The sequence below is a fragment of the Ailuropoda melanoleuca genome, chromosome X (genome assembly GCF_002007445.2).
Source record: "Ailuropoda melanoleuca isolate Jingjing chromosome X, ASM200744v2, whole genome shotgun sequence".
NCBI lineage: Eukaryota > Metazoa > Chordata > Mammalia > Carnivora > Ursidae > Ailuropoda > Ailuropoda melanoleuca.
The window spans coordinates 110,636,114-110,663,806 of NC_048238.1; the positions used below are offsets into that span (position 1 = coordinate 110,636,114).

At 44.3% G+C, this 27,693-nt stretch overlaps 1 protein-coding gene across 1 annotated transcript in view; it reads left to right on the top strand.

The window, feature by feature from the left end:
- The window catches only part of LOC117797373 (N-acylglucosamine 2-epimerase-like), a 15,608-nt gene extending 2,378 nt beyond the window's left edge, over window positions 1-13,230 (top strand). Inside the window, exon 3 of the mRNA XM_034648967.1 lies at window positions 13,184-13,230. Within this exon, the coding sequence (XP_034504858.1) occupies window positions 13,184-13,189 (6 nt within the window). The 3' untranslated portion in view covers window positions 13,190-13,230. The remainder of the gene's footprint in view (window positions 1-13,183) is intronic.
- The last annotated feature ends 14,463 nt before the right edge of the window (window positions 13,231-27,693 follow it).

Sequence of the window (27,693 nt, forward strand, 5' to 3'; positions counted from 1 at the left end):
CCCCCCCGCTCCGCATGCCTCCCCACACATGCCCTCTCTATACAAAGTGAATTAAGAAATCTTTTTTTAAAAAGATACCATGGTGATGTTGAATTGCTATAAAAGCTTTCCAGCGCTTCCTCCTGATATCTGCACTAGCCTCATCATGGACCACTAAGGGAAGCTTGCAGCTGAGCAGTGGTCCAGGAACCATGCCCAGGAGCTCAGCTCGAGGGCATTGCCTTGACTGCAGTGTAAGCTCCCACACAGACACAGCTGTGCTCTGGATCCAGTGAAGGGCAGGGATGACAATAGCACACGTCCAGGGTGAGCGCTTGTCTTTGGAGCAGGTGAGGCAGAAGCTGGACACATGGCCACTCTTGCATTCCTCTGGTGAACCCTTGCTCACGTGGCCACCACATCTACCCACCAAGGGAGGGTGGGAAACAGCCTAGCTGAGCCCCCCCCCAGTACCCAGGAAGAACAGCCCTGGATAGAGACAAAGAACAGTGTCCCCGACAGACATGCAGAAGTGGGCTCGAAGAGTACAGGCATTTAAAAAAAATACTGCCAAACTTCTCTCCAAGAGAGTCTGTACCAAGCGTGTACAAGAGTTCCCACTGCCCCCCACTCTAGCCAATACTGATGGGCAAAAATTGTAGCTCCTTGTTTTCATTGGTAGTTTTCATGATTACAAGTGTAGTCGATTATCTTTTCAAATATTTATAGGTCATTCGCATTGAGACTTCTGCGAACTACTTGTTCTTTGCCATTTTTCCTATTGACTTGTAGGGGTTTTTATATGCTTGACGTTAACCCTTCATCTGTTGTACATGTTGCGTATGCTTTCTTCCACTTATTTTTAACTTAATTATTGTGACGCAGAAGTTGCATTTTTCTTCTTTATGCTGTCAGATGTACTGTGTTTTTCTTCTATGGTGTCTGCATTTTGTGCCTCGCTTAATAGCATCTTCTTTATCTAAAGACTAGAAAGATATACTTCTCTAGTTTCCTTTTAATAAATTTGTTTTATAGCTCATTTTTCATAGTTTTTTTCACGTTTAGTACTTTAATCAGGAATCTCTTTTCATCTATGATATCTGTTTAGAAACTGTTGTTTTGTTTTCCTTATTTGGATTGCCAGTTGTCCCAACACCATCGTTTCCATGAGAACAGAGGCTTTGTTTGGTTCACCCCCAAAACAGTATCTGACGCATCGTGGACAATCACTGTTTGTCAGATGAATGAAGGGATGGATGGATGGATGGATGGATGGATGGATGGATACTAAATTGCCAAATTTTCTACAATTTCTGTCGTCCCATCAATTGGTTTGCTGAATCTGGCATCAATGTTGTTTCAATTACATAACATTATAATATGTTTTGATATCTAATGGGTTCTTTCTTTTAAATTTTTTCACCTATCTTGTGCATTTCTCTTCAGAATGAATTTACAAACCAGCTCATCAGTTTCCTTTAAAATCTCTTTGGGATTTTTATTGGGATTGTATCAAAGTTATAGATTAATTTCCGGGGAACTGACATCTTTTAAAGTTGAGTCCTTCTCTCCAAGAACATAGCTCATCTTTTATTCAGGCCTGCTTTTATGTCCTATAGTGAGTTTTTATATTGTTCTTCGCATTAGTCTTACACAGTTTAATACATTTCTGTCCGAAGCATTCGGTAGTGTTGCTCGTCGGATCGGGAGTTTTTATATAACCTATTAGTTAATTGCTAATTGCTGGGAAGGTAGAGCTTGTGAAAAGCTCTCATATGACCTCTGATGATTTTGCATAACATCTCTGAATAATTAGGGTTTTTTTTTCTCTTCCAATATATTATCTTGTATTTCTTTCGTGTTTCAAGTTGATCAGGATGAATCCTTTACAAAAGAGTGGCAAGGAGAGCATGAATTGCTGTTCAATTTTATCAAATGCTGTTCCTACATCAATTGAGACAACACATTTACGTTTCCTCTTTAACCAGTAATAAAGTGAATTATATTAATAACTGTCAATATTAATCTATCATTGCATTCCTGGGGAAAACCCTACTTGGGCATGATAAAGGATATGATTTAGTGTCTTTTTATAAGAAAGACTGGTCTACACAGAGCTCTTACTCTGCTTAGTCCAATCTGGGAATCAGGATTATAATAGCCTCAAAAATGTATTTGAATGCTTTCCATACTTTCCAAAGCAGAGAAGGGTTTGGACAAAATGATTACCTATTTCTTTTTAGGTTTAGTAGACTTTAACCATAAAACCACCTGGGCCTGGTGCACTTTTGAAGGACAGATACTTGACAATGTTTATATTTCTTCTACGGATATTGGTTTATTCTGCTCTTACACCTCTTGACCAATTATTATCATTTATATTTTCCTAGAAAGTTACCCATTTTATCTACATTTTTCAACTCGTTCATATGAAGCTGTGTGTATATGGTATTCTCTTACAATTTTTAGAAAAATTGTAATTGCATCCGAAATTATAATCCACCCTGTTTCTTATATTTTTTCATTTCTTCACATTCTTTTCTCTTGACCAAAATGACTCTGAGTTTGTGCAATTTTTTTGTTTTGATTATTCAACTATTCTGGCCTTTTTGCTCTTTATTCATTTCGTTAGTCATTATTTTCAGTGTCAGAGGCTTTCCTTTGGTTAGTAACTTCTAATTTAAATGTTTTGGACTCAATGAATATGATTTCTGCTTTTGAACTTGTTGGGATTTTCTTTGTGACCAAATACATAATCACTTCTGGATAATGTTCCATGTACATCAGAGAAGAAGCTGTGTAATCTGATTGTAAGGTGCAGTTTGGTAGAGCTCATGACTGTGTTACTCAAATCCTCTATATTCTTACTTACATTTTGTCTCCTTGGTCTGTCAATTCCTGACAGGAATACGGTAAGTGTTTTCTACTCTGATTATGTCCATTTCTCTCTGAACTTCTATCAGTTTTTTGCTTCATATATTATGAAGCCCTGTTGGACACAGAAGTTTATGCCTATTATAACTTCTTTGGGCTTATGTCTTTTATTTATAAGAATATTTATATTTGTCTCTTTGGAAGCTTTTTGTTTTGGGTTCTATTTTACATTATGGTAGTATCGCTCTATCTACTTTTTTCTGTTAGTATTTTTCTAGCATTTTTTTTATCCATTTATTTTGACCCTTCTTGTGATTTCTCTTGTACCAGCTCTACATTTCTCAGCCTCCCTTACAGATAGGAGTGGCCAATGAAATGAGAGCGGAAGTCATTGGGTGAGGCTTCTGGAAAGTTCTTTACAGAGAGCTGAGTTAGTGACAGCTTCCTCCTTTTAGTCCTCTTCTTGCCCCTTTTTCTCTCTCCCAACCTGGAACACATATTTGATGGCTGGAGCTTCACAACTATCTTGGTGTGGTCAGGAAAATACCAAGAAAATCATAAAGACCTTTCTTTTGACACCCTCGAGCAACTAACCAAAACCCAGCCTACTTTCGAACATCTTTGTGTCTAAACAACCATTGTTGCATGTCTGTTTCTCCATCAAACACTGTCCTTATGCAGAGGTAACCAGCGTTATTAGTTTCGCGTGTACCCCTCTAGAGATATTCTTTTTGTTTTTGTTATTCTAAGAATATTTTTTACTTTGTATTATGGAAATTTTCAGACATACACAAAAACAGCAAATAGTATAATTAACTTCTATGTACCCATCACCCAGCTTCAACAACTATCCATCGATATTCTGTGCATATACATACACGTGCATGCACACACACACTCTTGTTTTACACAAATGCCAGCATACCGTCCATATTCGCCACTGCCTTCCTTTTTGAAGTTACCAGTGTATGGTGGAGATGGTTCCATATCAGCACATAGTTTCTTCATGCTCTTTAATGTCTATCAGTATTTCTTTACATTTCACAGGTATGCAACTGTATCTGTAGAATAAATTCCTAGATGTGGAGGTGCTGGGGCAAAATGTGTATGCGTTTGTAATTTTGATAGATGTCCCCAAGTAGCTGCATAGAAGTTGTGCAAGCTCGGACTCAGTGAGTGCCTGTTTGCCCACACCCATGCCAATCTGATAAATGAAAAAAAAACGGTATCTCATTATGGTTTCAATTTTGATTTCTCTTACTTAGAAATCATTTGTATTTCTTTCCTGTGAACTGTATTCACAGCTTTTGCCCATTTTGCTATCGAGTTGTTGACATTTTTCTTACTATTTTGTAGGAGCTATTTACATAATGGAAAAATTAGCCCCCTTGTCTCTGATACGAGTTGCAAATAATTCTCCTGATTTATCATTTTCCTTGGACTTCGTAACAGTAACTTTTGTATTAAAGAAACTTTTTGTTTTTAATGTGTTGAATGAACCGAGCTTTTGGTTTTTTTTGGCTCCTGAGGTCTAAATCATACTTTCAAAAGTCTTTCTTCCTCCAACGTATTTTAAATTTAACGTGGTTTCTTCTAGTATTTTTATCGTTTCATTTTTTTTTTAATCTTTAAGTCTGGTCCATCTGAAATCTCAAGTGCTGTATATTGTGAATAGGGATTCAACTTTATACTCTTCCCAGGTGGCCACCTATGTGTCCCAATACCATTTATTGAGAATCCGTTTTTCCCCCAGGGAACTGAAATAATATTTTTATCATATACTAATTTCCTGTTCGGATTTAGGTGTATTTTAGAGTATCTACTTTTTCTATTGTTCTGTCATTCTATTCATACACCAGTACCACAATGCTTTTTAATTGCTGTCTTTTTATTATGTTTTAATATCTGATAGGACTAGTGCTTCTCTCATAGTCTTCCTTTAAGACTATCTCTGGCGATTTTCACTCCTTTAGTTTTCTATATTAACGTTAGAATCATCTTAAAAAGTTCCAAAAAATTCTATTGTCATAAAACGTTTGATATCATATTTAATTTATAGTTTGATGTAGAGAGATTTTGCACCTTTATGAAGTCACACTTTTCTGAGAACACAGTAGACCTTTGCATTCATTCAAGCTTTTTTTTTAATGTCCCTGAGGAACATTTTAAAGTTTCTTTACATAGATCTTGCGTATTTCTTAAATTTAATTCCACATACTTTATTTCTTTTTGTTAATTGGAGGCTTTTCTTTCATTATGTCTTCTAATTTGTCATTCGTCTCAACGATTTTGTACCAGCCCACTAACCGTATTCCTCTTACTCCTTGTAACATTTTTTAAGAGCAGATTCTCTTAAATTTTCCAGATATAGAAGGCATGTCTTCGCAAATAGCCATCATCTTAATTCTGCTTTTTAATGTTTTAACTGTTCAGATTGTGAAGTACAGCACAGATGCAGAGAAGGGCGTAAATCTTATATACATTTCCTGCACTTTATAGAAAAGAACATACTGTTGTAACGGACCCCAGATCAAGAGCTAGAGCCCCACTCTCCAGCCCCAGCGTGTCTCCCCACAATCAGTTCCCTAACTTCTATGGTAATCATCAGAGTTTTGCCACCTAAACATCCATCCATTCATAAATAACATGGTTTAATTTTGCCTGTTTTTAAACTTTATAGAAATGCAGTTCTAATATATGTATTCTGTATCTTGTTTCTTTCACTCAACACTCTGTCTTTAAAATTTATCCATGCTGTAGTATATAGAGAATTTATTCCTTTTTATTCTAGTAGAGTATTCCATGGCATAACTTTACCATAATGTATTTACCCATTCTATCCATGCTGGATATTTGGATTGTTTTCAGTACACAAATGCTATGGAAAACCATTGTATTAGTTTCCTGTGGCTGCCATAACAAAGCACCATAAACTTGGTGGCTGACAACCACAAAAATTCATTGTCTCAGTTCTGGAGGCCAGAAGTCCAAGATCAAAGTGTCAGCAGGGCTCTGCTTCCTCTGAAAGATCTAGAAGAAACTCTATCCTTGCCTCTTCCAGTTTCTGGTAGCTGCAGGAGTCAGTCCTTGGCTTGTGGCCATATCACTTCAATCTGTGCCTCTCTGATCACATGGCCTTCTCCTCTTCTGTCTATCTCAAATATGCCCCTGCCTTTCTCTTACGAGGACATTTGTCACCGAATTTAGGGTTCACTGTGATATCCCAGGATAATCTCATCTCAAGAGCCTTAACTTAATCATGACTGCAAAGACCCTTTTTCCAAGTAAGGTCACATTAACAAAGGTCTGGGAGTTAAGATGTGCACATATCTTTTGGGGGGCCACTGTCGAACCCATCACAACCATTTACACTGTTTCCTGGTGCCAATGTACACAAGTTTCTTCAGAATTTGTACACTTGGCAGTCAAACGCTGGCTTATAGAGGAAAAGGCCTTTAATTTTTCTACAAAGTGCCGACCAGTTTTCCAACACACGCCCCCATTAGCAGTATGTGAAAATTTCCATTGCTGCACAGCCTTGCTGACTCTTAGAATCATCAAACTTTTTGGTTTCCACCGATCTAGTGGGTGTGTACTATCTCATGGTAGTATTAAGTTCTGTAATGACAAATGAAGTTGAGCACCTTTCATATATTTATAGGCCATTTGGGTTTCTTCTACTGTAAAAAAAAAAAAAAGTCTGTCCAAGCCTTTGATCCATTTGTTCTATTGCATTATCTGTATTTTTCTTGTTATTTTGCTCCTTCTATCTTCTATTTATGAGAACCTTCTCAGTTATATGTGTTTCCCTTCTCTTCTCCAAATCTCCCAACAGAATCTCTTATATGGCCCACCTGAACTGAAACCTAAAAGAAAGGGAATTCTGAGAAATGTAGTTCAGGCTAGCCAAGTTGACACTTTACAAAGCCACCTCAACCCCTTTACGTAACTCTCCTCAAATTACTTAGTTTGCATATGGCACCTACTTCCTGTCAGACCACTTACTGATTCAGATGTGTAGTATTTTTTTAATCGTTCAATAAAATATTTCCTAATTTCCATCATGCTATTATCTTTTAACCATAGGTTATTTAAATGTGTATTTCTTTTTTTAAAAAAAGATTTATTTATGTATTTTAGAGAGAACACTTCCATGCATGCGTGTGTGCGAGTAGGGGGAAGGACAAAGGGAGAGAGAGACAGAGGCAGACTCCCCACAGAGCACAGAACCCAACACAGGGCTCAGTCTCAGGACCCTGAGATCCTGACCTGAGCTGAAATCAAGAGTTGGGCACTTAACCCACTGAGCCACCCAGGTACCGCAAAATGTGTATTTCTTCATTTCCAAACATGTGGGAATTTTTCTAGTTATCTTTTTGTTATAAGTCTCAATTTCCTGCTGCCAAAGACACCCAGGAACCCATCAATAGGTGAACAAGTTAAGCCTATTACTCTTTGCACTGAGGGAGATCACACCTTGTGGAGGGGTAGGAAGAACCTACTGTGATCTTGGGGAAGGTTTGTTCTAGATGCTGTCAGAAAGCAAGGACAATTCTGTGACTGAAGATCTCAATAAATCTCCTTTATAAAGTGGGAGCAGACTACAGCAAGGCTAACGCTGTGACCGGGAAAACAGTACCAGGCACCCATATCAGCCAAGCAAGACGGAGGCGTGTGGTGTTTGTGGATTGCACGTTGACCTTGGCTTCATCTGTGCTTAGAAAACTTCATGAAGTAGCCTTGCTTCATCTCTTTGTATCATGGTCTCAGAGTAACCTTGTTTGCGGTTTGGTATTCTGTGAGATTATGTCCAGTAAGAGAACAACACGGCCTAGCTGTGAGTGCCAGGCCAGCGTGCAAATGTTAGAAGCCGCTATTTTGTTCTCTCCCCCCACCCCTTTCTCATGGGTTTCTGGCTTAATTACACTGTGGGTAGAGATCATGCTCTGAGTAATTTTCATCCTTTGAAACATATTAAGATTTGCTTTAGGTTCCAGTATATGGCCAGTGTTTTGTAAAGTTTCCATGTGTGCCCAAAAGAATGTGCAGTCTTGCAGTTGGATGCCATGTTCTGTACTTGTTCATTAGATTAGGCTGCCAATGGTTCAAACTCATATCCTTACTGATAGTTTGTGCGCTTGATCTGCCAATTACTGAGAGAGATGTGTTAGAGTCTCCCAACTCCACATATGAATTAGTCTTGCAAAGAAAAAAATTGAACCCAAATCTGATCAGCCCTCTCATTCCCATTACTAATTTACGGGAAATATCAAGTTCAGAGGAACTCGTTGAATTACCCCCACAGAGATGCAATCATCAACATCCAGCCATGAGAATTTTATAGTAGAAGCAACACAGTTTTCTCAACAAATAAATTGCAAGAAAAAAATTGAGCTAGAGGGAGAACCTGCAGTTTAAAAGCCACTTAAAAGTGTATCATTCCATATATGGACACCAATTGGTTCCTGATTCAAACAAACAAGGTAGAAAGAAAAAAAACACATGACAATGCACAGGATACAAAATCAGTATACAGAAATCTGTTGCATTTCTATACACTTATAGAGAAGAAGCAGAAAGAGAAATTAAGAAAGCAATCAATTTACAATTGTACCAAACATAATAAAATACCTAGGAATAAACTTACCCAAGGAGGTAAAAGACCTGTACTTTGAAAAGTATAAAACATTGATGAAAAAAATTAAGGACAACACAATGTAATGGAAAGATATTATATATTATGTTTGGAAGAACAAATATTGTTAAAATGGCTATATTACCCAAAGCAATCTACAGATTTAATGCAATTTCTATCCAAAACCAATAGCATTTTTACAGAACAAGAACAAACAGTCCCAAAATTTGTATGAAATCACAAAAGACCCCAAACAGACAAAGCAATCTTTAAAAAGAAGAGCAAAGCTGGAGATGTCACAATCTCAGACTTCAAAATATATTACAAAGCTGTAGTAATCCAAAGATATATGGTACCGACACAAAAATAGATGCATAGATCAATGGGACAGAATAGAGAGCTCAGAGATAAGCCCACAATTATATGGTCAATTAATCTTCAACAAAGGAGGCAAAAATATGCAATGGGAAAAAGACAGTCTCTTCAACAAATGGTGTTAGGAAAACTGGACAGCCACATGCAAAAGAATGAAACTGGACCACTTTTTTATACCACGCACAAAAATAAATGCAAAATGGATTAAGGAACTCAATGTGAGACCTGAAACCATAAAAGTCCTAGAAGAGAGCACAGGCAGTAATGTCTCTGACATTGGCCATAGCAACATTTTTGTAGATATGTCTCCTGAGGCAAAGGCAATAAAAGCAAAAATAAACATTCATTTATTCATTAATATCTTTTTCCCCATTTGTCTCTATATCATTGGTTTGCACTCACAAGTTTCCATTTTGTAATAGTTTATAATTCATTACTGTCCTGATGATTTGGAGCTCAATGTCCCAGTGTCCTTTTGACACTCCACTTCCTTACTTTCTGCCCCAGTTCTGAAATTAGCCATTTTTTCTGAGGAACCCTGGTTTCTTTCAGTCAGGAATGGTAATAGGGACCAACATCTGATTGTTGGGTGTGCTTGTTGCTAGTGGGCTTTTTCAGTGGAAGGAGCTAAGAAATATATGCCTGTACTTAAATGTATACATACACACAGGGGCTCCTGGGTAGATCAGTCTGTTAAGCATCTGACTCTTGGTTTAGGCTCAGATCATGATCGCAGGGTCCTGGGATCGAGCCCCAAGTCAGGCTCCCTGCTCCTCGGGGAGTCTGTGTGGGATTCTCTCTCTCCCTCTCACTCTGCCCCTCCCCCTGCTGGCTCACTCACTCTCTCTGTCCCTCTAAAATAAATCTTTAAAAATAGGTAAGTAAAAGCATACACAGAGACGTATTTACATATACATATACATATGCACATATCCATGCATACACATATGCATATATCTTCATTCCACATCCATCCCCACAAGCTTATTTGTATCTCCCTTCTTGCACAGTGAGAACACTGGCTCCAAACAATAACAAATTTACTCATTTACCTAATCCTATAATACATCAGAGATAGTTTCAAAATTGCTTCAAATTTCCCACTACCAAAAACAAACTTATTAAGAGCTTGGGATCTCTTGGCGGTCCCTCTTGCCTCTGCAGCTTGCCCAAGACTGAGAGTATAGTTAAGTAAGCTTTAAAAAGAGTTTTCAAAAATAGTGTTTGTGAGTTACTTGGTGTTTTCTTTCCCTTTCAATGTGGTTATAGTATACAGTTGATATATAGTTAGGTTCGTTTGCTTTCAGTTTTAAGCCTTTTACCTTTCCCATTCTTACTGATTTTTCTTTCTGAATATGAAGAACATTAACGTGATCACAAAAGTCGAATCTAATCAAAAAGGCATACTCAGAGAAATACAACTCACTCCTGTACTCCTGCTCTGTTTCCCCTACCCGCTGTAGGTAACCAACTTCTTTGTTTTCTGGGTTACCTTTTTCATGTTTCTTTTTGTAATGATTAGCAGATGCATGCATATTTCCTTACTTTTCCTTCTTTATTACACAAAAGACACCACACTGTATATCAGCTTTCCACTTTGCTTTTTTCACTCAACAATAACCCCTGTATTTCATTCTATATCAATTCACAGAGAGCTTCCTCATTCTTACTTCTGTGTCTAGACATCTGGGTAGTTTCCAACATTCCAATATTTTTCAATTATAAATAAAGCTGCAATAAACAACATAGTATATATGCATTTTCATATTGCTCAAAGCATATCTTGAGTGGGATTGCCGCGTTGAAGGATAAACTTTACATATACATGTTTATAATGTAACATAATATAATATATACAAATATATATAGTATATATATATAAGTTATTGCTTGTTACTGCTCCCTCCTTCATACGCTCTATGTCCCACACCTGCTTTATCCTACCTCTTCTAACTAACTACCATCTGATAATCTATACATACATGTTTATTGCCTGCCTCCTCTCTTTAGAGTGTATGCTTCATGAGGGCCCAGACTTCATTTTGTTCACTGACTGAAATATAGTTGAATGAATGGATCACTGTGCAGCATTTCATCATCTAATTAAAACATGTCTTATTTTCCTCCTGATGGATGTTTAGATTATTTCCAATCTTGCCCTGTTATTTAAAAAATGTCTCTGTATCATACAGTGTTCACTCTTATTTTACTTTTTATTGTCAAATTGTTCTGTAGAACGGAACGGCTCTATCAATTTACACCCCCCTCAGAAATGTAAGAGAGTACCATCCTCCTTGCACTTGAAATTTCTTTGGTCAACTTGGTGAATAAAAACAGTAACTTGTTGATATTTTAACTTATAGTCCCCTGATATCTAATCGTATCTAATATCTTTTTATAGATGTATTGGTCATTTTTATTTCTTCTACGATGAATTTTCGGCTTATATCTCAGCCTATTTTTCTGTTGTATGATTTGTCATTTTCATCCTGATCTGTAGGAGTTCTTGATTAAAGTTTTGAAATGAATTCCTTGTCTGTTTTATACATTGATAATATCTTCTTCCAGTCTGTCGTTTAGTTATAAGCCACGTTAATGGTGATTTTCATCAATACAGCTTTTAATTTTGATGTAGTGAAATGTATCTCTTTGCGTTTGTGCTTTTCATGTCTTATTTAAGAAAGTTTCAGAAAATTCCTACTACCAGCCATTTGTCTTATTTTATTTTAATGGTATTTGAATTTTGGTTTTTCACATTTATGTATTTAACTCCTCTGGAGATAATTTTTGAGAATGGAGTAAGATAAGAACTTTTCTTTTTGTCCATGTGGAGCACTGAATTGTCCCATCACCCTTATATTGAAGACACTCTTCTTTCCTACTTGCTCATGATCCCTTCTGAGCCAATACCAGGCTGCTTTAATAACTAGAGCTGAAATTTTCTTGATATCTGATAAGGCAAGTACTCTTCTTTGTTCTTTAAAAAAAAATACTGTACGATCTTTACCACTTTAATCATCCATGTAAATTTTAAGATCTGTTTGTCAGGTTCCCACAAATACATTGAATTTATATTTAATTCAGGGATTAATTTGGGTAAGAATTGTCATATTTGTAATACCAAGCCTTCTTTTTCATGAGTATAGTACATCCCTTCAAATATTTAATTAGGCAGCCTTTTACATTCTTCACTTAAGTTTGATAATTATCTCCATAAAGGTGTTGCACATTTTCTGTTAGGTTTACTCAGAGATACCTTTTCATTGGTATCGCTCTTATGAATTGTATCTCCTTTGTCACTCACTTTCTACTTGGTGATTGATAGTGTTTAAGAATACTAGTGATCTAGGGCGCCTGGGTAGCGCAGTCATTAAGCGTGTGCCTTGGGCTCAGGACGTGATCCTGGCGTTCCGGGATCGAGTCCCACATCGGGCTCCTCCGCTGGGAGCCTGCTTCTTCCTCTCCCACTCCCCCTGCTGTGTTCCCTCTCTTGCTGGCTGTCTCTGTCAAATAAATAAATAAAATCTTTAAAAAAGAAAAAAGAATACTAGTGATCTATATATGCTGATCTTCTATCTGGCTACCTTGGTGCAGTTTTTATTAATTTTAATAAGTTGCTCATTGATTCTCTTCTTTTTTGTGATATAGAATCCACAGTTCAATAATTCTCAAATGCTGATAAGTCTCCTTTTTTAAAATACCCATCCTGCTTCTTTTTCTCATTGCATTGGCTAGTACTTCCAGGGCAAAGGTAAACAGTCGTGGTAGCAGGCAGACGGAATTTATTCCCCAACAAGTATGATGGCTGCTGTAGGCTTTTTAAAAATATTTTATTTATTTATTTGAGACAGAGAGAGAGCACAAGCAGGGGAAGGGGCAAAAGGAGAAGCAGATTCCCTGCTGAGCAGGGAGCCAGATGCGGGGCTCGCTACTAAGACCCCGAGATCATGACCTGAGCCAAAGGCAGACACTTAACTGACTGAGCCACACAGGCGCCCCTGCTGTAAGCTTTTTGGTAGCTAATCTTAATTAGGTTAAGGAAGTTATCTCTATTGTTAGTTTGTTAAGAATTTTCATCAGGTACAAGTATTGATTTATATCTAATGCCTATTCTGGATCTATTGAGATGGTAATATTTTTTTCCTTTAATTTTATATGCATTGAATGACAATGATATATTTTTCTGATGCTGAACCATCCTTGTGTTCTTGGGATATATCTTACTTCGTTGTAGTGTGTGTGTGTGTGTGTGTGTGTTTAATATACTGTTGGATTCAGTGCTTTCTTTTTTTTTAAAGATTTTATTTATTTATTTGACAGAGATAGAGACAGCCAGCAAGAGCGGGAACACAAGCAGAGGGAGTGGGAGAGGAAGAAGCAGGCTCCTAGTGGAGGAGCCTGACGTGGGGCTCGATCCCAGAATGCCAGGATCACGCCCTGAGCCAAAGGCTGACGCTTAACGACTGCGCCACCCAGGCGCCCCGGATTCAGTGTTTCCTTAACAACTTTATTGAGACATAATTCATACACCGCAAAAGTCAATGTACAAACCAGAGGTTTGAAATGTACAAACCAGAGGTTTTAGTTGCAGAATTTGATTTGCTAATATTTTCTTTAGGATTTTTTAGCTATAACTTCCTATACTTGTCCATTTTTATGTTATACTAGATTCATAAAAATAAATTTTGGTAGATTTTCCTCATTTTCTTATTGCTGGGATAGTTTGCATAAGTTAGGAAATCCTTGAAATTCTTGGTAAAAAATTTTTTAAATGCCTGGAGCCTATTTTTTTCTGGGAAATTTTTGAATACTGCTTTAAGTTCTTTAATGGTGTTTTTTTTTTTAATTAAGACGTCCTCCCATCCATCATTACCTAAGGGCTGCTTCCAGAAGCATTGAGGCCCACACATTCAGATGAGAACACAACCAGCCAACAACTGGATTGCAGCCTGGTGGTGTCCTGAGCAGAGGGGCAGCTAAGCCCACACTCCCACCTCAGGGAGCCTGGGATTAAGAAATGTGTGCTGTTTAAAGCCACTAAGTTTTGGGTCATTTGTTATACAGCAATAGAAAACTAATACACCTGTTGTAGAGAGTCGAATGGTGGTCCCCCAAAAGACATGTCCACGTGGAAGCTCTGAATGTGAGCTTACTTGGGGAAAGGGTCTTTACAGATATGATTAAGTGAAGGATCTCAATATGTGATCATTCTGGATTAGGGTGGGCCCTAAACCCAATGACCAGCATCCGCATAAGATATAGAAGACGAGAAAGACACACACAGAAACAGAGAAGACAAGGTGAACATGGGGACAGAGAGTGGAGTGAAATGGCCACAGGCCAAAGAATGCTTAGGATTGCCGCTACCATCTGAAAACAGAGGAGCAGACTCTCCCTCAGAGTTCTCAGAAGGAACCACCCCTGCCCATGTGTCCATCTCAGACTTCAGCCCCCAGAGTTGGGGAGTCCGGGCCAGTTCTACTGTCAGCCTTGGCCTCTCCACTGCAGGCATCGAGGGGCTACTGAGCAGCTTGAAGTATCAGGGCAAGATGCGACTCACACTTGTCAAGGATCTCTCTGCTTCTGGGTGGCGAAGGGCTTGAAGGAGACAGACTTGGAGGCCAAGCAAGCCAGAGGAGGCCATCACAGTGGTCTGGAGGAGAGACGGGAGACGTGTGAGCAAAGTGAATGGAGAGGGTGGCACATGGGAAAATTGAATCAGCCAAATGGTAAGAGGAAAGGAGGTGGGAAAAAAGACCCTCGGGCCTTGAACCAGCATGACAGAGTACCTGAAGCTGACAAGAGGGACAAAATGTAGAGTGTGCACAGAGCCCTTCTGAGACCAAAGTGGGGCCTCAATATTTGTAACAAAGTAGACATTGTGAAGCAGGAAAAGCAACTAAAACAGGAAACAAGACAGTTATGAGAGGCCACCCCACAAGCCTGTCTGAGCCCCTGGGTAGTCAGTTCCCAATGGACTGATCAATTCACCAACTTCTTCCCTGTTATGTGACTGCAGTGTGGCCTTTCCCTCCATGGGCTGTGATTCTGAGGTCATTGGATTCCAGCTGGGCCAGGGCCTTCTCAATCTTTCCCTATTCCCAAATAAGCATAATCAACTTCTAGGTACATGGGACTTAACTGTTACAGAGATTAAATATTTTAGACCTGTTCCTCAATTCTTACATTCCTTTCGAATTGTGCTATTAATCCTGGCAGAGAGCAGAATTTTCCAGAAGGGGCAGGCTTTGCCCCGGCTGTGCTCCTAGGCTTCTGTCTCTCCCTGTACTGCTCAGGGCCCATGTGGCCAAGGCCAGTAGACATGTAGTGGCCCCCAAAAATGTTCACATTCTAATTCCTGGACCCTGTGAATGTGACCTTATATGGCAAAAGGCACTACAGATGTGATTGAGTTAAGGACTTGAGATGGGGAGGTGATCCTAGATCATCTGGGGGGGGCCCAAAGTGCGACCATGTATATCACCTTAGAAGAGGGTGATTTGAAAGAAGTCAGAAGGCATGTGATGGAAGCAGAGAGAGATTTGAAGATGCTCTGCTCCTGGCTTTGATGATGGAGGAAGGAGCCACGAGCCAAGGCATGCAGCCCCAGAAGCTGGAAAAAAACATAAAATGGTTTCTCCCCTAGAGCCTCCAGAGGGAATATGGCCATGCCAACACCTTGACCTTGGCCCAGTGAGACTGAACCCCTCACCCCCACCCCCATCACTGACTGTATAAACTCCAGCACCCTCACTTACACAGGCTCCTTCTCAGGTCCTGAGATTGGCCCCAGCAATTTTGTAGTTATAATTTTACATTCTTTTTCTTAAAGAAGGCCCTCCAAATTACATAAGCTTTAGGCCCCACAAACCATGGATCCACACATGCCCGTGCCTAACCACCCACTGGCAAACATAATGAGATCCCAATGAGTGGTTCACTGGGTCAGCAACTTTCCAAAATGGCCCTGACAGAGACTCTCTCCTTGATCCAACTCTAGGCAGGCTCCTCAGAGCCCCCTTCCTGACTAGGCCTCAACCTTGGCCTAAGAAGACTTAAAACACTAACATAGTTTCTAACAGCTCAAGTCTGTATCCCTAGCATGACCCTACGCCCCTCTTACAGTGCCTGCCTGAGAAAATTCAAGGCTGCCAAAAGAATTTGTTCTAGCCAATACCTGAAGATAAGACACCAGTCTCTCAGCCTCTGTGGGGAGGCAGGAGCCTAACTTTGAGAAGCACCAATCTGCAAACTCAGGCAGGTTTCATATGGCCCACCACCCCTTTCTGCTTTTTGTGATTTTTCACTCTCCTTGCTCTACTGAGCCCACTAACTGCCCTCCCTGCTCCTTCCTTCATCCTTGAAAATGCCCACTCACCTCCTATGAATCAAAATTGTGTTGAGTTTACACTAGGTGGTAGTCTATTACTAATTAAGATCTATCCTTGCCACTTTAACTAGGGTCCAGCTTTGATTTTCTTTGATCTCCCCAAGTCTTTGCCCCCTGGTTTATACTCCCCATGTGATGCTCCGGTGTGCAAATTGAATAGGCAGCCGCCAGGCCCATGAACTAATCCCAGGAGCCCTTTAAACCTGGATCTGGAAGCCAGAGACAGGGAAGTCAGAGGCTCAATTCATGAAAGGGATTCAAAGAGAGGAAAATTCTCCTGCTGGCTTTGAAGATGGAGGGGGCCACATGACCATGAAGGCAGATGGTGTTTGGAAGCTAAGAGCAGCCCCTGGCTGACAGCCAGAAAGAAACAGGAACCTCATTCCTATAGCCACAAACAGGAAAACATGGCCGGTGACCTTCAGGAGCCTTCAGAGCAGAAGGCAGCCTGGCAACACCTTGACTGCAGCCTGTGAGACCCTGAGAAGAGGACCCACCCATGTCATGCCTGGAACTTTCATCGACAGAACTATGAGCTAATAACTGGGTGATTTGTTATGCAGCAATAGCTGACTAATACACTTCCCAGTCATGATCTGACCCCTGGCCAGAGAGAGCTGAGCACAGGGCTCCAGCAGGCTAAGGATGGGGGCTCTTCTCCTCCTCTTCCCACAGACTGTAGCAAAAGGGTCACTTCTTCAGGGTCCTTTCTTTGCCACCTCTCCCCGCAGGCTACATTTTCCTCCATGGCAGTTATCGCTATTTGTAACTGTGGGGATACTTTCCAATGTCTGGACTATGACATCCATAAGGGCAGAGAGCTGACTGATCCCAGTCCTAGCACACAGCTGGTGTTCAATAAATGGGATGAGAGAGCGAGCACATGGGAAGTAGGGATGCTGAGGAGGTGGTCAGAGGGCAGCCCTGGAATCCCAGGTGGCAAAGAAAGGAAGCCTGGAAGGGGCTGGGCAAAGGTGGGTGGAGGCAGGACCTGGCACTGTCTCCCATCAAGGTCAAGAGAGGTAGACGAGCGGGGCTGGGTGGGAGGATGGCGGGAGGAGGTGTGAGCCCAGAGGAGGAGCCTCGGGGGTGGAAGCGGTGGACGAGGGGAGGGCAGCAGGCCCAGGGTGTGCCCTTGACCGCGTGGAAACAAGGCAGCTGTGGGAGGAAGGGTAGAAACAAACAACAGGGACACTCGAGACAGATTTGACTGGATGAGGTGGGCCTAAGAGGGCTGATTTTTACACACAGGTGGAGGAATGCAGGTACAGAAAGTAACACTGTAGGGCAAAGAGGGTGCTGCCCCCCCTTTTGCCCCCACGGTATGTGTGGCAAGAGAACGAGTGCGAGGAGGTAGGCCGTCAGTTGAGGCAGGAGGTACAGGAGAAGGAGGCATGAGGGCCAAGGTAACAGGCACAGCGGAAGGCCCGGGGTGATGAGAGCAAAGGAGACAATGTAGGGCCAGTGCAGAGAGGGGGTGGGGAGAAGACGGATGCCCAGCATTTAGTGCCCACCAGCAAGAGTCAGGGGGTGAGTCTGGTGCAGTCAGCTGCAGCCAAGATTTCCCAATGGACCTCTGCAGTCACTGGTAGCCCACTCAGAGGGGTCCAGGTCTTCAGGGAGCTTTCCTTCTCCCTCACCAAACTCTGAGCACCATGTCTATGCCCCAAACTCCTACCCAGGGTGGCCAGAGTGGGTGTTCCATGAATATCGGTGTCTTTGAAGGATCCCTCCTATGTGACCCAGCCTGGGGAGCCACGCACTCCCTGCCCTCCCAGGGCTTGTCGTCACAAAAGGGAAAAGGGCCTCTCTCCAGGAAAGAAGTGGGGTCATGAAGTAATGATGCTGGCGACAGAAGCTCTGAGCAGAGCAGGACTCGGTCACAAAATCCAACACAGCAGAGCCACTCCCTAGCGGCGCCATCTTGGGCACACCACTCACCAGTGTGAGCCTCAGTTTCCTAAAGCAGTCCACACTTTGGTCATGCGTACCACATGAGGCTTGTAAAGATGAAATGAGGTAAAGTGTGGAAAAGCGTTACAAAATGCTTCTGGTATTTCCTTAAACTTTAAGATCTGAACAGAATGTAGCTTTCGGAAAGCTGGTAACCAAAGCAGTGAAGTTGAGAGCTTTTCCCAGCAGGGCAGCTTTAATCACTTGACCACGTGGTCACAGAAGCTGCCTCTGGCCTTCCCTGGGCCACCCTGGCCTGAGTCACGAGACTCCCCAGGTAAGAACACGTGTTTCCATCAGCCGAGCCGCTGATCAAAGACAGATCTTATCACCACTGGCCGCCCTCCCATCCCCTACTCTTGGGACTGTGCTCACTGTCTGAGGGCCAGTTCTCCACCCTGAGGCCTCAGGGTTCTGAAATACAAACCACAAAGGCAGGGTTTCTAGAAATGGTGCCTTGGGACCGGGGGGGTGAGACAGAGGTGGCCCATGAGGTCACAGGCAGTAGCAGAGGCAAGGCAGGAGACCCTTCGGGAGGGTGCCCGTGGCAGAAGGGGTCCCAAATGTGAGGACATGACCCAGCCTGAGGAGGCAAGGGCACCGGTGGCCAGTGGGGCTGCCAGCCTGCTGGGCTGTGGTTCTTTTGACAAAATATGCCAGCTACCTCCTCTGGGCCACCTTCTTTCCAGCTGGGGCACTGGGGGACATAAACAGAAGGGAACCACACTTCTTACTACTTTTCTGCCCCCAAATGTCCCTCACATACCCCCTCACATACCCCATCACCTGCCCTTGCCTGGGAGGGGGTCTTAAAACTGGCCTTCAGAGCCTTAGGGAAGACCCAGGGCCCCAGGAGCCCTGAGAAAACAGCCCTCACAGTCCCCCTTTCTTTTTTTTATAATAATTTTTTATTATGTTATGTTAGTCACCATACAGTACATCCTTAGTTTTTGCTATAGTGTTCCATGACTCATTGTTTGTGTATAACACCCAGGGCTCCATGCAATACGTGCCCTCCTTAGTACCCATCACAGTCCCCCTTTCTTGAACGCGGTGACATGAGGCCCTGCAGCCCTCTACATTTCACTTCATCTTTAGGCAGCACAGTTTTGAGAAACAGTCATGTTTTAGGCACCAGAGAAATGGCTGCCCTTCATCCCTCAAATCCTAACTTGAATGAGGGTCGGGAGAGACCCACCCTGACACTTGTGGGTTGTCATGGGCACGTAGTTTTGAGGCCTCCCTAACTCAACATGGTTACCGGAGCCACAGTAGGCGGGGGAAGATACCTGGTGCCATGCTTTGTCTTTCCTTTTGTCCTGATGGTCTTTAAGAAAATGCCCCTGCTGTAGGACCCCATTATCTAAGTTCAAATGCCTGCAACCGCCTTGGGACAGACAGCAGAAGTGACGTGGAACTGTGGTCCCCAGTTCTCATATCGACAACAACGAGAGTGCATAAAGTCCACCCCCTTCCTCCACCAGATCCCCCCACGTGCAACACATTCAAGCACATCAGCCACAGTCCCCAAGCCCTCCCCTGGCACAGCCAGCCTCATGCCCAGGTGGCCCTCATTCCTGCCCGTGTTCTCTTTCCAGCCTTTACTCCTAGGGGCTGCAAGGGGGCCCTCCTCTTTGGGGTGGGGGTTGGCTCGGGGCATAACCACAAGAGACCATTCTAGGTGATGTTTGTGACTCCACAGGCCTGTGAGACTCCCCAGGTCCTCCTCATCTCCCTCATCCAACAGGTGGCCCCCACACTGCATAATGGCCCCAGACTCACACTTACCAAAACAGAGAGGCCACTACCAGAGAGAGGTGTGAGCTAGGAGGTAACTGACGGTTGGCCTTGGGCCAAGAAATTAGGAGCAAGATTAAATCTTAAACTACAAGGTTTTGTTTAGAACCACTATCTGCCTGAGACCCATGAAGGGCAGGTGCCTTTAGTCCCACAATGAGCTGGTGGCACAGTTCAACCAATGCTTAACTTGACTTGGAACAGCTCACGGCTTGTTTACAAGGGCAATGTGACTTGTATGAATTTGCAGATGGAGCTAAACCCTAAAGCCTGGTCTGGCCGGATGGCTCCCGTTGTGACACGTTTGTTACCAGTGGCACCATCTGCCCGGCTGGCTCTGTATGGCAAATTGCTTATGTTGAACTTACAAGGGATTCTGTGCCTTTTAAGGATGTGGATTCCAGATTCCACCAACGTAAAGCCTTTTTCATGGCTCAGAATCGTCATGCCAGAAAGCTAGATCACTAGCTAGTGGTTTTCTTTGCAAATCCCATCACCCATGTCCAAAGAGTAGTCTGCCGTTGCCGTGGTGAATTGGTGTTACACCCCGACCTTGATTCTGAGCAGAAACGTACGTTGCCTTGACCATGATTACACAAACACGTTGTCTAGGAAACAGAACAGGAAGGGCGAGATCATTCTTGGCTTTGACTGGAAGCCACACAGAGTTACCTTATACCCAGTGGGGTCTCAGCTTTCCTCGGGGGCCTCTAGGCTTTGTGTCTATGTGTGGCACGGACAGAGACGGACAGAAAGGGAGGGGGCGCCAGCTTCCCTCTGCACACGTTGGGAAATTTCAAGCCAAGACAAGCTTCTGCAGTTGTTGTTTGGAAGCGGGAGGGGCTTGCGGTGCCCTCTCCCGTCTCTTCCTGGGAGGCTGTTGGAGAAGAGAGCAATACTCTGGCCTCCTGCCTGTTCCCTGTCACCCAATGCAGCTCCAGAGCTGAGGAGGTGTGGTACTGTGGGAGGGCTGCACTAGGCTCAGGAAAGTGTGGGTTTGTCTAGTGGCCATACCACCCTGAATGCGCCTGATCTCGTCTGGAAAGTGTTGGTTTCCCATGAAGAGCGCCTGAAGTGCCCCCCCCCCCTCACACACACACACACACACCAAGGGCAGATTGACACAGGACTAGCTTGTTGAGCCTCCAGTCTGTTTCCTTCTCCACATAAGCCATGTGTGCCCTCAGAGCTGGGTTCCCAGGCCAGCCACAAAAGCCACCTTGACCTAGAAAGGAGCCTACAAGAAGGAATCCGATGAGACTGTGGCCATAGACACCAGTGTAGTGGCAGAGGCCATTTCCAGCAGGGCACACTGAGTAAGGCATTGTTTGACTTCCGGTCCAATGGCTTCCTGGTCCCACTAGCCCAGGGCCCTTCCGTCTCACAACCTGAGAACAGCCCCTCGCCAGTCGATCAGGGACTGCTGTTGCCTCAACACCTTGGCAGACTCCCAGTCCAGCCATCTACCCTCCTCCATTCTCCCCGATGCTTACTGTGTCCCAGGCCCTGTCCTCACTCCATTGCCAACTGCATGTAGAAGGGATACAGTAAATACTTCCCAAATAAATAAGCAAGAGACAGAGATCACCATGAGGCAATTAGCAAGGAGAGGACACAGGAGGATACATGCATGGTGGAACAAGTCAAGTGTTCCAGAAAAGTCCAGAGATGAGTTTGAATCCAGCCCAAATCTCAGCACCCAGAAATCCCCATCCTTTACATTGCCCCAGGTATATAATGATAGAAAGATGGACAGATGCAGGAATAGGTAAGTGAGACAAAACTATTTCACCAAAAGGATCAACCAGTATACTCAGTGAGAGAAACCAGACTCAAAAAGCCACATAGTGTATGATTCCTTGATATGAAAATCCAGAACAAGCAAATCCTTAGCAACAGAAACAGATCAATAGGAGTCAAGAGTGGGGGAGCAGGGAAAGGGGGATGCCTGCTGATGGGCACAGGGTCTCCTTTTTGAGTGACGGAAATGTCCTGGGAGCCAATGGTCATCACAGCCGTACAACTTTGTGAATATGCAGAACTAAATACATGGAATCGTACACTAACAGGGTATGTGTATTTTATCTCAGTAAAAACAGGTTCATGACATATGCATTGCATTTAATCTAAAGTATTACACTCATTTGTGAACAAAGAAGAAAAACCAGAGATGAGAAGAATTGTTGAAATTGTAATATGTTTCTTTATAAGAAGTCCTAGCTCCTAAAAGATCTCACAAAGGTTAAGGAATGAAACTATGAAAAATACTAAGCTTTTCTAAATAACTGAAATATTTTGCTTAATTTCATGTGCCAACACAGTATCCAATGACTGCTCTAACAGACGAAGAAATCATCTCCCGCTCTTCCTTCCACCCCTCAGTTTTCCACCTCTGCTTTGTGTTACACTATGGCTTTCATGTTGTCAAGGTTTCTAAGATTGGCATTGTGCCCTAGAGCAAGACAGGCGTGACTATGTAATCTCGCACTCGTGTAATATTAATTCCGCACCTACACAGAGTCAGTGTTTATTCTTCCACTTCTATGTTCTTTGTTTAAATTGATCTGTATTGTCCAGTGGTCATTTGGACTTTCTGATTTTTGACTTGACAGACAAGTTGGATGGAACCTGTTCTTCTCGTGTTCTCTCTTTCAGGAATACTGATTTCATGTATGTATGTAGAATTTCCTTTTCTACCTTCTCTCCACCCCTCTGCTCTCTCCCATTTTGTACAAGCCTTACAAATATGTCCCCAGGGGCCATGATGCCTGTGGTCTCCTTGATCATGTTTACTCAAAGTGTGAATCGCTCTTAGTGTGGCTTTCATCTCAGTAATGTTCATATTTCTCTCTTCCAGGTCTTTTCTGAGTTCTGCTGCCTAAAGTTCTTTCATTTCCTTCTGTTTTCTCATCATCTCTTCTTTAAATTCTCTTTTCTTTTAAGAAATCATGTTTCCTGGAATTGCTTTGCATCAGTGGAGGGTTTTTTGGCTTTGTTTTTGTTTGGTTGGTTGTTGTTGTTTTTTTTTCTTTTTCTGTCTAGAGTCTCCCTATAGTTTTTGTGTAATTTTCCCTTGTGATGTGCTTTCATCTGCTGTTTGCTTCTGTTCCTTTCCTCCTCTTATTTGTGTAATTGTTGCTGTTGCCAGTTTATGTATAGGACCCACCATGCGTTGGAAATGTGTTTGATTTTGCCAACGTGTCCACATTGTCTCTGGCTTCCACATTATCGGACTGGGTCTGCACAGTGATGTTCCACTGCTCCTGTCCCTAAGTTTCATTAATCTAACCAGGGATTTGTTTCCTATTTGTCTATGACTTTCCAGACTGTGATCCTTGACTTCGGAGCAGTCTGATTCTTGTTCCATTCCCAAGGAGCCATCGCTGACTCAGCGTCTCCCCGCTCCTGTCCAGAGATGGAGCAATATTTGGCCAATGCCGTTTTTTCTCTTTGAAGCTGTCTTTGAAGCAAAGCCAGCCCATCGTTCTTCCCTATGACTACAAAGGAAAAGAGCCCAAGGCCTTGAAGGAATTTCCTTTCTTAAGTCGGTCTCTTTTACAGGCAGCTGAGATTTCAGCATGAGCACAAAGCACCCCAACTCCACCCGCCTTCTGGCTTAGCTAGTCACCAGGTGGTTCTGGACGGGCTCTGGCCCCTTTGCTGGGCAAGATAAGGCTTCTTGGGCAGTCCCGAGTCTGAGCTGTTCTTAAACCGTAACCCAGCAAGGCATTAGACTGTGGGACTTCTCACTCACTTGGGAAGAAGTTAAAGAGAATGTGGCCTGAAGTAACCCCCAAAAGGCAACTGCAATAGGGGCCGCAAGGCATGACAGGGGCCCTGGCTGCCAGCTGCTTGCAGATGCCCCAGGAGGACAGACTGGAGCAAGGGGCAATGAGGAGCCACCAGCCGTGGGCTGGGGGCAGGCGGGGCAGGGCAGCCCCAGGCAAGGAGATCTCTGTGTGCAGGGTGTTCGAGGGCCTGGTGCGAGCCCAGGCTGTGGTGTACCTGCCAGTTAAGGTTCCTTCGAAATCAGAACTCACTTCCTAAGGGGTACAGAGGATGTACCGTGGGGATTACACCCCTCTCAGTTAGGGGAACTGCTCCTTTGGGGCCTGATTTCAGCAGAGCTGGCACGAGGGAAGCGGAAATGGTGAGAAGTGGAGGGTTAACATAAGAACAAAGCGGAAGCCTCATCTGTGTCCCACCACTTCACACCCGGACTAGGAAGATGACCTGCAGGAGGTGAATGCCTGGCCCCACGGAGCCACACTCACACCTGGCCCAGCTCTTGGAGAAATGGAGGGGGTGATGTGGTGGCAGCAGCGGGTCGACGACACTGTACTACGCTGACTTTCTGAGCATATTTGTAAACGACCCTTGCTTCATTTCTCCCTTCCAATGTTTGTGCCAATTTCTCCTGTGGCCAATCCTAACTCAGGACCATAAAGGGCAGGGAATTCTGGAAGAACTAGTTGCAGCTTCATCCACATCTGGGGTGCCTCCCTGCTTCCTCCATCCCTCTCCACCACCAGTCTACATGGTGGGGGAACATCCATTTTGTGTTTCAGAAGCACACACGCCTTTGGCTCCCTGAGCCCCCCACAGCCCTGTGGGCACTTGTCTCTGTGGGTGCTGGTGGGCAGGGCTGGGAGAGAGGATCTCTGAGGGGAAACTGCCCGGGCCGGCCATGTGGAGAGCACGGCCAGGAAGCCCTGCCCCTGCAGCAGTGCTGGAGCCAGCTCAAGAGCGAGTTCCTGATGCGGCCGTCTTGGCCAGCTTCCCAAGTCCACCAGGATCCCAGCACATCTGGAATGCACCAGATGGCAAGAGCGGCAACTTAACACAACAATGACGGAAGCGGGCTCGCACGGAATAGGCTTGCACTGCCTCTCCAGCCCTAAATCTTGGAGAAGATCGAGCTCTGGGGCCCGGAAGGTGGTCACCAGGGCACGGGCTCACCAAGCTCTCCCTCGAGGCCACCTGAGCCCAGATCCCCACTTACCCAGAAGAACTAAGTTGGCTCCCTAGGGACCTGGCTTCTAGAAGAGTCTCTGGAGCCCTGCTCCAGTGGACTTGTTCCCTGAAGCCCAGTGAGATCATCAGAATGTGTTTGCAGAGCAAGACTCAGGCCCCCACGTGAAGCCCTTGTGGGGGAGCTGCTCAAGGCCAGTTCCTGAGTGCCCTCCAAGGGGCATGCAAAAACCTGCCTCCCCCCCCCAACCAGGCAGCAGCTTTTTCATTGTTCAGGACACTCCATACTGGGGTCCTAGTGGCCTTTTGCCAAATAGTCATCCCCTCTACAGACAGGAGATGGGCTGGGACTGGGATAGGCATGGGGCCAGGTGGGGGTATCAGCCGCATCTGCCCTGGGCTTCAGGGAGGGCAGTCCCCTCTCTCAGCTTCCACCCCTTAGCCATCAGCCATGGATCTGGCCCCACCCATTGGAAACCGTGTGGCTGGTGGGGTGGAGCCCTCCTCAGGGCCCTACCAGCTGCCCCAGGGAACGGGCAAAGACAGGAAGGGGCTAGACGGACATGGACTTGCACTGTGGGCCAGGCAGAGGGCACAGGAAGGAGACGGAGAAGGAAATGTGAACAATGTTATCAAGGCCTGCCTCGATGTCTCTGACCGCCTCATCTGAGACACTAGTAAATCACCAGAAGCTCTGGGGAACTAGGGACAGGGGCGCCCTGGGCAGTCTGCTGAGCCCGCTCAATTGGCTAGAGTCAGCCAGTGTGCTCTTCCTCCAATTCATACGCAAACTTCACTTGGGCCTGGGAGGGGTTCTCAGGCATGTGCCCTGCTGATGACCCCAGATTGGGGGCTCCCCTCTCTCCACCACACTGACTCCCCCTCACACTTCAGCTGTAGCACCCAGTTCCAAGATCCAAAAGGCAAAGGCCCACCCACACTGCCCCATAACCTGGGGCCAAAACCTTAAGATCCCCTGGCCTGCTTTCCTCCAACCTGCCCTGGAAGGATTAGACATCGACTTCCCAACTCCCAGCCACCCAGCAGGAGCTGCAGTACAAATATCCTCTCCGGGGGGGGGGGTGCTCTTTCAGCAGGTGTCATTCAGAGGTTCCTATACCACATGGAGTCTTAATCACATCTCACTGCAGCTGATAGAAGCACAAAGAAAATTAGCTGAAGAACAGCAGGTGTCTCATGGGTAATTGGGGAGTGCTGGAGAGCCAGGCTTGGAGGCTTTGCAGAGAGGAACAAGGGTCTGAATCACACTGCAGTGCTGGGTAGGTGCCAAGCATTCCTATGGCTCCCTCCCACAACCGGGCAGACACTGTGACTCGCAGCAGTGATGTAGGACATGGGTGCTGCCACGAGAACCACAGCCGCCACTGCTCCTCAGGAAACGTCTCGATGCCCCTGCTGTCACCAGTGCACTGGAGTACAATCTTTGTGGCCCCTGCTTCTTCCCATCTCTGGCCCCAGATTCATCTGACCGATGGGTCCTGGTAATGTGGCCAGGCCCCAGCTTTAGGGGCATTTTCTGCTCCTGTCATGTGAGCAGAGCTCAACCTCCTCAAGTGGCAACCTCCTAGGACAGAAGAACGGAGCAGCGTCTACTGGGCCCACCGAAATGGTCCAACAGCTTCCCACTGCCCTTAGTGTGAAACCCAACTACCCCCCATCCCTAAACACAACCCCTTCAGAGAGCAACCCCTCCTGCCCCTCAGCTACTGTGGGTCCTCCTTCATTGTGCACCTCGGTAGCCTAGTCTTTTTCTTTTCCCTGACAGCAAGTCTGTTTGCAAATGGAGGTGGTATAGGAAAATGTGCCCACTCTCCCAGAAACCCAAGTGTCTAGATTTTTTCAGTTGCTCAGTGTCGTTAATGTTGTTTCACGGTGGGGGCGCCTGGGTGGGTCAGTTGTTAAGTGTCTGCCTTCGGCTCAGGGCGTGATCCCGGGGTCCTGGGATCAAGCCCCACATCGGGCTCCCTGCTCCACTGGGAGCCTGCTTCTCCCTCTCCCACTCCCCCTGCTTGTGTTCCCTCTCTCGCTGGCTGTCTCTTTCTCCACCAAATAAATAAATAAAATCTTTTTTAAAAATGTTGTTCCATGGTGAGATTTTCACATTTAGGATAACTTAAATTAAAACACATTTAGAGTTCTTCAAAAACCCTATCACTTTTTAATACTGACTTTCTCAACAAGGCTGCTATAGGTGTTGGAGGCATGACAGCTCTTTGATGCATTGCCCCATTCCATTCATTGCACGCCTTAAGCAATCTACAGTCCCAGGACCTGGATGGCAGTGGCCCCTTTAGCTTCATAAAAGAGAAAACCATGATTATTCCCACTCAATTTCAAAAGGGAAAGACAGGACGATCCCACGATGAGAACCAATGGAACCCCCAAATTTTATAATTCACCTATAAAATACGAGGAAGTTCCTGATCATATCCTAGTCTTCCCATCAAAGTGCCTCACATAACCTCTCACTGGAGAAGTCTCCCATGGGAACTGGACAAAAAATCTTTTCGGTGATGGGTAGTAGGGAGGGCACGTATTGCATGGTGCACTGGGTGTTATACGCAACTAATGAAGCATCAAACTTTACATCGGAATCTGGGGATGTACTGTATGGNAAAAAATCTTTTCGGTGATGGGTAGTAGGGAGGGCACGTATTGCATGGTGCACTGGGTGTTATACGCAACTAATGAAGCATCA